The sequence below is a fragment of the Mytilus californianus genome, unplaced genomic scaffold, assembly GCF_021869535.1.
Source record: "Mytilus californianus isolate M0D057914Y unplaced genomic scaffold, xbMytCali1.0.p SCAF_4, whole genome shotgun sequence".
Classification (NCBI taxonomy): domain Eukaryota; kingdom Metazoa; phylum Mollusca; class Bivalvia; order Mytilida; family Mytilidae; genus Mytilus; species Mytilus californianus.
In genome coordinates this window covers 50155422-50167425 of record NW_026262690.1, presented here as the reverse complement: position 1 = coordinate 50167425, position 12004 = coordinate 50155422, and the positions used below count along the sequence as shown (strand labels likewise).

Sequence of the window (12004 nt, the reverse complement as noted above, 5' to 3'; positions counted from 1 at the left end):
ATAACTACATATGGAGTCATCCAATGAGTTTGTGGTATTGGCATTTTTTTACAGGTCTTGTTGGGCTAATCATTTTTGTTGTTTACAGTTTCTACTACTACTAGTAGGGGGGAGGTAACGACTTTGACTACCCATGACGGTCTCGCACGGTCGGTACAGTTTCTATATTCTACCTATCTTTTTTAAGTTTTAGAGATAATTGACAAAATTATAAAAATAGGTCAAATATTGTCATTTAAGGTCAATAATTCCTATAAGAAGTCATCCAATTGTTTCATTTAAATCTCATTTTTGTAGATTTTGTATAGCTGACCTTTTTTGGTGTTCATTATTTGCCTAAATGTTATTCTTTTACAGATAAAAGTAAAAAATCTTCATTTATGGGCAATAACTCCTTTGTTGGTCATCCAATTATTTTGGTCATTTAGCCTTTTTGTTAGATCTTGTATTGCAGATCATTTTTACTTTCACAATTTCTATCTTTGTATTAAAGTTTTCGACATGATAGACAAACACTTGAAAATTTGGAAAAAATCGTGATTTAAAGGCAATTACTCTAGTCATCCCATGGTTTGATAACTTTTGTCTTGTCCCATTTTCCCTACATATTATTTTTTTCAAGATATATGACAATAATTGTATTTTACATTAATGTTCTATTTTTAGTCATGTCGGCCATGTTGGTTGGCTGATCGACGGACGGTGGACAAATATCGACGACGACGGACGCAAAGTGATGGCAAAAACTCCAATTTCCTCTCCGGTCAAATGAGCGAAAGAGCCCTTCGGGTTCATTGACTACATCTTTTTAAAGTATGAACGATCAGTTGTGTCTCCTTCATTGATTTTATTTTTTTCAACAAAAATAATTGAAGAAAAGAAAGTATCCTTATCTATATTTTGTAAAAGTTTTCAATTAATATAAAAATAATTGTTACCTTCAAATCTTTACAAAACCAGATTATTACATGAAATTAGGGATATTCTGAGTAAGAAACTAGTTTTCCAAACCTGTTTAAATGAAAATAAAGCTCCTTAAATGCTTCTTTGATATGGGGTACATAACACAATATGGCTTATGGAATATTCACGTTAAAAAAGCTGTGGATGAAATTGGTTATCTTTGTATTGATACTTTATGAAAATTGACAAAAAAGAGAAAAAAGATAGCATGGGGAGCAGTCAAAAAGCACAAGCCCAATAAAAACAGACAACATCACGAACAAAAAGAAAACGACACACAACAAACTCATCAAAAACAGTGGGTAAGCAGTTTCTGCTACAATAGCGACACCCGTCGTGTTACTCATTGCAAGTTAAAGGGAGACAAAGTTCTTAATTATAGAATAATAAAATATTCTTCATTTAGCATGTAGGAGATGCTGCACAAATTTGGTACGAAAGCAAACGCTTTTGAATTTCAATTGGAAACCAGTAATGTTCAGACTGTAAAACTGAAAATTTGTTGAAAAAGACAAAAACAAAAAAATAAGTCTATAAAAACAGTAATCATTCCTGGCTGCTAAAACAACAATTTCAATAAGAGAAAAAACTTTCTGTGAAGTATCGAGGAACGAGACGGAAACTGTGAAATGGATTATACGAGATAACTAAATAGTATCTGGGTTTGTAAGATAGAAAAATTTTAGGAAATTTTACAACTAATGCAATTTTGCTTTCATAGTTTTATAGGATGTACACATTTGATAATTTGATTTGTTGTCATAAGGAAATCATTGAATATTGCGGAAATACAGTTCATTCAATTTTATTTTGTTATGTTTATTTATTTGCGGTGTTGTTTTGTTTTTTTTACTGTTTTAATATATTTTTTGTCGATTATTTGTATAAACCAACAACACAAAGAAAATAAAAAAACATCTTACAAATTTATACTTTTTGTTTACACCCCTTCCCCCCCCCACCCCCCCCCCCCCCCCCCAGCCCCCGACTCTCAGTTTGGTCATTACTCGATGCTTTAATTGCACAAACTTGTAGTGTATTCACGAGGAACGATTGCGTGATTGTCTGTTTACTTCTTGAGGCATATTTGATTTCAAAGATATTCAAAATATATCTATATTTGTCTCTAATGGAGATGTATCATAACATTAAAACAATTGAATGAATAATTTGTTGTTAATTTGAAACAATCATTCCTTCAAACAGTTAACGTATGATTGTATTCAATTATTAAAATTATATGTACACTCTCAGCCATTATAAATTAAATATTTATAAAATTACATGTATATTAATTAAAAATAGACATTATGTAGGTACATATATATACAGCTATCTATCTACATGCCAATGATAATCGGTTTATTTAAATCCTGTAGGAAATCTTTAGTATGACGTCAATTCCTCCAACATGGTTTATGACACATAGTAATAATCGACATGGCCAAGTTTGACGATTTAAAAATTATTAATAAAAACACGGAGGTCAATTTCATTGCCTTCAAATACCTTTCATATTTCTTGACAAGCTAACACAGAAAACGATAAAAATGGGAGGATTAATGGCAAAGTTAAAAGATGCATTATCTGAGTTTACTGGATCCAATCCTGCCAGAGTACTTATGTTAGGATTAGATGCAGCAGGTTAGTCCAGTTTAATAATCTTTTCGTTTGTGTGTTTTCTTATCATTATTTTATAATTCTTAAATGGTCGGAATATCTTTATTTTAATCGGGAAGTTCAATCAAATATATTGTAAATATCTTGTACTGTACTATAAAGAATGTTTAGCGCGTTTTATCCCTTTTTGAAGAGGGGAATTGTCCGCCTGATTTAATAACCAAATGAATGTTATGGATTTATGAATTTTTATTCGATTTGGATCCTTATATTCTTATTTTTATGTTATATATATTTTTTCCAGGTAAAACCACAATTCTTTATAAAATTAAACTGAACGAAACCGTGGCAACTATACCAACGATAGGTTTCAATGTTGAAACAGTAAATCCATGTAAAGGAGTTAGTTTTACTGTATGGGATGTGGGAGGACAGGACAGAATCAGACCATTATGGAGACATTACTTCCAGAACACTGAAGGTTGGTTTATATTTATTATGAGTTTGTTATATAGACAATTCCGATTACTTTCAAACCATTCTCATTTACCATATTAGTATAATCTTATATTGCCTTGTAGATATTTAATGATAGTTAAATTTTACAATTAACCCTGAAAGCACCTCTCTTGTGCATCATAAAATAAATAAAAATCGAATTAGTTTAACGACCATTTTCTAATTTGTTTGTATAATGAGTTATTTATTTTATCCCGTTACAGGTCTGTTGTACATAATTGATAGTAACGATAGAGAGAGGATGGCAGAAGCTAGAGAAGAATTGTATGGAATATTACAGAATGATGAGATGAGAAACGTACCACTGGTTGTCGTGGCTAATAAGCAGGATCTCCCTAGTAAGTAAATTCTAAATGAGTCAATGAAAAAAGTCGTATAAGAATATCATTAAGAATACAGGCAAAGTAAAGATATTTATGAAATTGTTTTTGGAAGTTTTTATTGAAATATTTTCTCTCCCAAAAGCGGATTTTGCAAAGTTAAGAACTTAATCTCAACATAAATATATCCTTATTTAACGGCGTGAATAAAATTTTACCTGATCGTGATTAAAAAGCGTTAGAAATTCAATCTACATAGAGGGTGCACGATCTTTGAAACGTACAATACCTAGAGGTCTAATATTAATAGACCAAGAGAAGACCTATATAGCTGACAGATACTTTTTAACTTTAAGCGCAAATGATTTCATTCCTCTTTGATTGCTACAAAAATAAATTTGAAACTACTTTCGATATCATACTATTTCTTGTATAGAACTTGCTGTAAACATGTTTATCATTATTATCAACATTTATTTATTTCAATCTTTTCTAGATGCACTTAGTCCATCACAAGTAGCAGAAGGTTTACATTTACACAAACTGACAGGACATAAATGGTTTATACATGGGTCATGTGCATCAACAGGAGAAGGCATTTACGAAAGTTTAAAGGAAATGGCACATTTAGTGAAAGAACATAAAAAATCATCAAAACGATGAAAGAAAAATAATCATGTTTGTTATAGTTTCATAGTTTATTTCAAACCAAAAGCAATACAGCTCATTGGTATGAGACCTAGGAAGGTTCCTCACGGACGAGCTATTGGGTAGATTAAAAACGTGATTTATCTACTTGTACGAAGGGGCTGAGGATATTATTGTACTAATTGCCAATATGAACATTAAAGAGTTAAAGAATGTTTAGCACCAGTTTCAATCACACTATTTTGTTTTACTTTTTTAATTTTCAAAATGTTGTTACATTGTTGTTTATACTTTTCAATTATTTCATGTTAAAATAAAAAAAAATAAAAAACACATGATGATTTAAGTGATGTTGTTGCTAGGAAGAAGAAAAATAAAGTCTCTCCTACACCGTGTTGCTTTCCTTGGGATGCACTATATTGAAATTCTCCAATCCATTTTATGTAAATGTTGATTACCTTCTTCGTACCAAGTCAAGATCCTTTTAACCTAATGGTAAACAGAAACCAAATAAATCAAGACAAAACAAAGCAAAACCAAAAAAAAAAAAAAAAAGCCAGCTAAACCAATACACGATATATCAAACAACTAGACCGTTATGCAAGTAGTTTTAACATTGCCTGGTATTACATTTGGATACGTGTCTTAAGACAGTAACTTTTCCGACTTATTAAGAAACACGCAGAAGCTATTTTGACCAGAAGCGATCATTTTGCCTTATCGCGATTTCGCATTTTCGCAATTATTTGAACCAAATTTTAAAAATATCATCCAATATAAATATGATGCTAACATCGACCATACGTTAATCTACAAGATTTGTATCATAAATATTTTTCTCTGAATGATTTTTCTAAATATAATTGAGAATGGAAACGGGTAATGTGTCTAAGAGACAACAATCTGACCAAAGTGCAGAACACAGCCCAAGGCCACCAATGGGTCTTCAACGCAGCGAGATAATCCCGCACCGGTGACGGGCTTCAGCCGGCCCCTAAAAAATAATATATACTAGTTAGCGAAATGGATTCCACACTAAACTCCGAAAAATATTAGACCATCATTGAAAATATTTTGACTTTTTCTGCAAATGTCACAGGATTCAAAAAGACTTAAATAATTGATAGTTTAAAAAAATATGAACTAATTATTCACGTGAAACAAACATCATTTCAAGTCACACTGACATAGGTTTGTGCATGCTGAATATATTAAAACATAAAAGTATTGCGTTTTTAAAGGTTAAATAAAATTTTCAAACCAAATGGACGACTTGCATTCAAGTGATGCAATGAAAAAAGATAATGCTTCTGGTTTCATTTTTCGATATAATTAGGGCGTCTTAACGCATGCAAGAAACCGTGCGAGACCCTCATGGGTAGTCAATGTCGATAAACACTCCCTATAGTAGTAATGCAAGAACATTATAATATATGTATCTTAATTACATTATGCATTGATTCAAATAGAATAGGGAATTGAAACGGGGAAACTGCCAAAGAGACGGACCCATTACATTGTCGCCAATTTTTACAAAATTCAATGTTTCATTTGCGCCACAAGGTTATATTTCATTTGCGCCACAAGGTTATATTTCATTTGCGCCACAAGGTTATATTTCATTTGCGCCACAAGGTTATATTTCATTTGCGCCAAAAATTAAAACTACATTTGTGTCATTTTACAGGTATAACGGATAAGTTTAAATATACCTTGTATCCTGAATAAGAAATTTTGTAAAGTATTTCCTTTTGGTAATTAAGTGATTTTATACTAATTATAAATTTCTAATACAAAAAAAAATGCAAATTGGCGCAAAAGCATAGCACCGAAAGAGACAACCCGACCAAAGAGCAGAAAACAGACCAAGGCCACTAATGGGTCTTCGACGCAGCGGGATTTTCAACCGGAGGAGGACTTTAAATGAATGCTTTACTATTTTTTTATTTGTTTTATTTTCCGAAATGGTTTTTAGGATTTTTTTTTTTTAAGTTTTCATTTAAAAAGAATCCGTGAAGCTGTCCAGTACTGATATGTGTTCTGTACAAAAAACCGTGATAAATTTTCAGTTAAAAATTCAAAGAGTTGATAACGGTTGCCACTGTATGCACTGCCACTACCAAAACCTCAGTGGTATGCGTTGTTCACAACTTATCATGTCGACCTTTGACGATTTATAGCCTTTTCATATTGTACAAGCGGTAGTTGGAAGTCAGTGCGTAGACCTACGGATGTCTTACTTTGGTAATCTTGCTGTGTCAACACATTGTCTCAATGGCGTTTGCATCACACCTGTAACTATTTTAAAACTAAAGGATTTTTTTTATCTCAAGGCAAAGTACGATACACGACAAATCAAGTACAGTATGCAATCTACAGTTTATCAACACCATAGTTATATATCTAATACATATACACATAAGTAAATACAATTTCTTTACTTAGATAACACTAGTACTTGTCAACTTTGCGAAGATGACATACAATTTTGTACTTGCTGTTTTGGTAATACTTAGCATACATTTTGTGTACAGTGTGGAACAGGATGCTTATAGTCTTTTATTTACTGATAACAAGGACGTGTTTCTAAACAAACCAATACATTTCCAGTATCCATTGCCAAAGTGGCTGCGTGGCTCTCTGGTAAGATCATTTATTTTTAAAATCGATCAAACCACTGAAAGCACGTTCTTTTCACGTGTTTTATGTATTTGTATGACTCGGAGTTCACCTTCAGGAAATAATGAAAAATGAACTACTGTCCTTAGATAATCACACGCAATGAAATTGAATAATTGAATAATTATATGCAACATATATATATAATGGTATGTCGTTCAAAAGAATCTTATAATATCACCGTCTGCAGTGTTGATTATAAATAGCTTTTCGGTAAGATGTGTATTTTTATTTCCGTTTAAATGGCTCTACGGATCTAAAATGTTTAAATTGCGTGAATAAAGGCGCTTGTCGTTTTGAGACAGGAGTATATCCTATATAACACGTTCATATCTATCATTATATATGAAGGCATGAATAATTACAATATATATAGTATTGCCGATAGCCTAGAAAGCATAGAAAGTAGTAATCACGACGTGACAGTGAAGTAACAACAGGATGAAAGAGGAAATAACTTCGCAACTTCCATAACGACATTAACTTACTCAGAGCAAATTGATTATGTTGTATACTGGAACAATTATGTTTAATTTTCTTTTTGAGTTCAAAATACGGATGGGGTGCAAGAGGACTTGGGAAATGAATATTCTGGTCTGGTAAAAACTTTAAAAAAAAAAACTTTAATCGGATGGTATAAATAATTCTGTCCTACAAAATTCCACACAATGCAGGACATATACCAAAATGAAAATAAATTGGCCGTTCTAGCAACAAGTCGTGACAATGTATATTCAATCGAAAAAAAAACTCCAACCCCTTCCCCGCCGACCATAAAATGGTCAAAGCGTAGCTTCTGAACGGTATATTCAAAATAATGGGTGGGGTGCAGGAGGATTTAGGAAATAAATATTCTGGCCTGGTAAAAACTGAAAAAAACTTTAATGAGATGAACTGGAATAGTATGTCCCACAAAATTCAGGACAATGCAGGGCATGTACCAAACTGAAAATAAATTATCCGTACTAGCAACAGTGACTAGCAACAAGCCGTGAAAATGCCTCTAGATAGCTAGATCTTTATTTTTTAACCAGCTAAATTTAGTTTTTACTTAAAAGTTTTGTTCCACTCAGTTTGCATCTATTTAGTATCAATGCGTTGCGTAATACACATTCGGATATCTTATCAACCGCTGTATCTTCGCTAGCCAAGGGTTACGACCCAGTCCCTTCCTCCTGGATAAATTAATTTATCCCCTTTGATGAAATTGCAAATGTGACGTGTTTGCCAATGCTAATGCTAGATCACGTAGAATAGTGGAAATACATCGACGTAGATAAACTTAATATTATTTTTTTCATTTACTGCAGGTACGAACAGGTCCAGCTATGTTTGGGATGGGTAAAAGAAATTTCACACACGCATTTGATGGTTTTGGTAAAATTTATAACTGGAAATTCTATGGAAATGGATCAACGTCTTTTTCTCAGGACTTTTTACGGTCTGAAACATACAATGTATCCGGTGAAATAAAAGATATTGCCAATTTTTTGACATTTGAAAGTGTTTCGCCACCCTTTCCATTGGATAGGCGTGAAATCTCTGTTTTGAATGGATTTGATAACACAAATGTAAATGTGTATAGATTATTCAATCAAGAAAAGCAGTCATACGAATATATAACATTAACAGATGCATGGAAGGTTTACCAATTCGAACCCACTTCTATAGATACCATTGGTGAAATTGATCCGCCAAATCCACGTGGAACATATATTGGATTTATAGATACGATGTCCTCTGCTCATCCCGTCCCAGAGCATAATTCTAGTTATCACTTCACATTTCTAACGAGTGTAAGTCTTATTCCTAAGGTCAAAAGTCGTTTGTCGGTTATTAGAATGAAGTCAGCCTTTGATCGAGAATTGGTAGCTCAGTGGGAAGTTGACAAAGCACCTTACATGCATTCGTTTTCCGTCACGCCTCGTTATGTTATACTATTTGCAGCTGCTTATTATACAAATATTGGGAAAATGCTCAAATATGCAAACGCTTATGAAGGTCTGGAATGGTTTCCGTCTGAAAAAGCCACGATTTATGTTGTTGAGATTAAGACTGGCAATGTACATACTATTCAAACAGAAAATGGCTTTCCATCACATCATGTAAATGCTTATGAAGACAACAATAAAATTATTATGGACGTAACTATGTTTAAAGATCCTGCTTATTCAAAAATATATGAACTTGAAACATTGAGATTGCCTACTAAAAGACAAAACGCACAATATACACCGTCAGAAATAAAACGTTATTCAATCAACTTGAATGCAACAAATGTGACAGTCACCACTTTTTCTCCTAATTCAATCTTTCCTTTCATAAATAATTTTGATTTCCCGTGCATTAATGAAATGTACAGACATCGTAAATATTGCTATATTTACGGCGTCGCTACGAAAAGAGACAACAAATTATTTTCAAGTACAGCTTTAGTGAAGAAAGATGTTTGCGGTACTAATCAAGACAGTGCATTTGCTTTAGATAACCATTATCCTGTGGATATGTGGTTTATACCTACTCCTAATTCCACCAGGGAGGACGATGGCATCCTTTTGACTCCAGTTCTTGACGGAGATAAACGCCAGAGTTATTTATTGATGCTTGATGCAAACACAATGGCTCCTATAAACAGAGCGTATTTACCGTCACTGGTTCCATTTACAATGCATGGGCGCTTCTTTTCGGATTTAATTTAACTGATTGCAGAGATATTTTGTTTAAAAATTTAGAGTTTAATAAAATTATCAAATAGTAATAAATAATACTAGTAATATAAAACATAGAGAAAATTATACATTTGCACATTAAAAATAAAGAATTGGAGAATAGACCATGGGGACAATAATCCACGAAAGACGGACAACACAATGAAAGCAAAAACAACCGAAAGAAAAAAGCAAACAACCAAACAACAGTCCACTTCAACTACACACAGATCCTAAGATTAAGAAAAATGAACCCTATCAATGACCGAGTGTGCTGCAGAATAGTAAGTCATTCCTATTCACCTAGTGGCACACGTCATTTCAACATATATTCTATAACCGGCAACCAAAAAAAAAAAATGCTGCAGAGATTACTTCAATTTCACAATTTATAATATTTGGTTCAGTAGCAGCACTTTATTATAAAGATCACATTGGAAACAGTTGTCATTGATATCGTATCTACTGAGAGATGTATATCCCCATGTAGGCGTTTCTGGAATCTTGCTGCATAACTGTTCATTTATAATGGGAAATCAAAATTATCTCTTTTATTGTAATGCCGACCAACAACATCATTTTGTGATGAAGGTAAATCTAGAAAAGTGCTTCGGACCCACAAAATTCATAAACTGTTATTTTCATTTTGTCATAAGTGCTGCTGATGGACTGCTAGTTCCCGAAGGTATCATCAGTAGCTGACATGACTAACAATATTACTTTTTTTAAATTCTACGTTGCTAGATTTATAAACCAAGGTTCCGATTCCATCAGGCAAAGTTTACCTTAGATGGAATTGGCTACTTCTTTAAGTTACTTTTGGTAGTAAGCTCCGCACGTTGTCTAGTACATACAGATCCTTGGTTTTCATATTTTTGGGTATGAACGTTGGCAAATACGCAACAGCGCTTCGGACTCACAAAATTTATAAAGTGCTATTATCATTCTGGAAGTAATTCAACATATGAAGCACACCTAACTGTGTCAACATATTCATAAAGCCTTTGAACTATTTGTAAGAGAACATTATCTGTAAGAAGTAAAATAAAGTTTATGCCAAGTTCTTTACTATTCTTCATGAGAAGCACCTGAATGAAGTGTGCCTAATACGAATTAAGAAACAAGACTTCTAGGAGAGTAGCATAGTTAGATCGCATTGAAGATCCATTCCTTCATCAACCAAGGTAACATAACCCCGACCTATAATTGTTCGTTTATTGCGTTCAAAATCAGGTATCACATGCATATAGTACAATAAGAATACGAATCAGATATCTCCAGGTTTATTTTAGGTTGATCATAAATTAACTTTAAATATGATGTCTTAATTCTTTTAGCACTTGAAATCTTATAACAAATAATTTTTCACGGAAACAGCTCTTCATAATCATTTTTAATGTTGCTTGTCTGTCGCAAATCGAAAGAAAAATTTCGAAAATGACAAATTCAACAGTAACTTGCATCCGAATGTATTGTATTAACACTTAAAAAATTACACACAAATTTCAAAATCCTTTCATTTCTACCAAAATAAGACTTTTTCCATATGTACCAAAATAACTAATAAAAGTTAATCTGTTTATTAAGGGCAGATAAATTTTCTCCCCTCATTTGACCTTCCAACATATTATAACGATAGCGCTTTACAGTATGAGTATTGTACTATGTTATCCATATTCCTGGGCAGGGTTGTTTCCATCCACTTCTAAAAATTACCTTGAATCATTTCATAGACTAACCGACTGGCTTGACTTAACGAATTGGTTGACCGATACGATATGTGGTGTCTCAAATCCTTGTAATGACATTGATCTTAAGATATCAGTGTAGTCGTCTGGTCTGTAATAGTACCGATTGTGTCGCATTCCCTATTGTGACATTTTGACTGAGTGTGAAGCCCAGTAGCCAGTACCTAGGAACTGGCATGAAAATACGGATATTGTGTTATTAAAATTTGCTGTTATAAAATTTTGTTAATCATTTTAAATTAAGGAATATATCTCCACCTTGCTCTAATTCATTGCACATTTTTGTTCTTTTTTTGTTTATATTAAAGCTCTTCATATGTTTTATTTAGTTTTGGGTATTCAAATATTTTGGCCTAGAGCATCACTGAAGATATATTTATTGTCGAAATGGGCATCTGGTGCAGGAACATTGGTACCGTTAATGTTAGTAGCATAGCAGGAGAGGCATGCAAATCAGGAGACTTTTACCCTGTCTACGCATCTTTTCTCGCTGCTTTTGGAGTGTATGTACTTTCCTCAGTTTCTATTTGTTGCCTTGATTTGTCTTTTCCTAATCGATTTACGTAATTTGAACATCAGTAAACTATTTTCGCCTTAGTTTTCTGCTGATTTCCTTAAATTTATACTTATATCTAACGGAACTTAAAAGAAGTGTGCTGTGCTGCTACTGAATTTTTGTTCAGTCCTTGATAAAGTACACTTTTAAATTGATAGTACTGCTGTGGCAAATTACTTTTTATGGAATAAACGGATCCCCAATGACTGAGTCAGAGATTTCCTCGTTAGTATCATTAGCGTC

General features: G+C 32.9%; 2 protein-coding genes across 2 annotated transcripts; both read left to right on the top strand.

Annotated features, from left to right (window-relative positions):
* The first annotated feature begins 2421 nt into the window (after positions 1-2421).
* On the top strand, positions 2422-4416 carry LOC127738217 (ADP-ribosylation factor-like). The gene is made up of 4 exons (XM_052249392.1): positions 2422-2607; positions 2888-3064; positions 3306-3440; positions 3919-4416. Exons 1-4 carry the CDS (start codon positions 2514-2516, stop codon positions 4083-4085), a joined length of 573 nt encoding a protein of 190 aa, XP_052105352.1. The 5' UTR covers positions 2422-2513; the 3' UTR covers positions 4086-4416.
* Positions 4417-6533: 2117 nt separating this feature from the next.
* On the top strand, positions 6534-9514 carry LOC127736948 (retinoid isomerohydrolase-like). Its single transcript, XM_052247511.1, has 2 exons — positions 6534-6713; positions 8060-9514. The coding sequence occupies exons 1-2, from the start codon at positions 6546-6548 to the stop codon at positions 9446-9448; spliced, it is 1557 nt and encodes a 518-aa protein (XP_052103471.1). The 5' UTR covers positions 6534-6545; the 3' UTR covers positions 9449-9514.
* Positions 9515-12004: the final 2490 nt, after the last annotated feature.

Excerpts from the sequence above, each read along its gene's own strand:
- LOC127738217 (XM_052249392.1), top strand. The coding sequence starts at position 2,514 with ATGGGAGGATTAATGGCAAAGTTAAAAGATGCATTATCTGAGTTTACT. Across the intron at positions 3,065-3,305 it reads TTACTTCCAGAACACTGAAG|GTCTGTTGTACATAATTGAT; the intron begins GTTGGTTTATAT and ends ATCCCGTTACAG. Across the intron at positions 3,441-3,918 it reads TAATAAGCAGGATCTCCCTA|ATGCACTTAGTCCATCACAA; the intron begins GTAAGTAAATTC and ends AATCTTTTCTAG.
- LOC127736948 (XM_052247511.1), top strand. The coding sequence starts at position 6,546 with ATGACATACAATTTTGTACTTGCTGTTTTGGTAATACTTAGCATACAT. Across the intron at positions 6,714-8,059 it reads AGTGGCTGCGTGGCTCTCTG|GTACGAACAGGTCCAGCTAT; the intron begins GTAAGATCATTT and ends CATTTACTGCAG.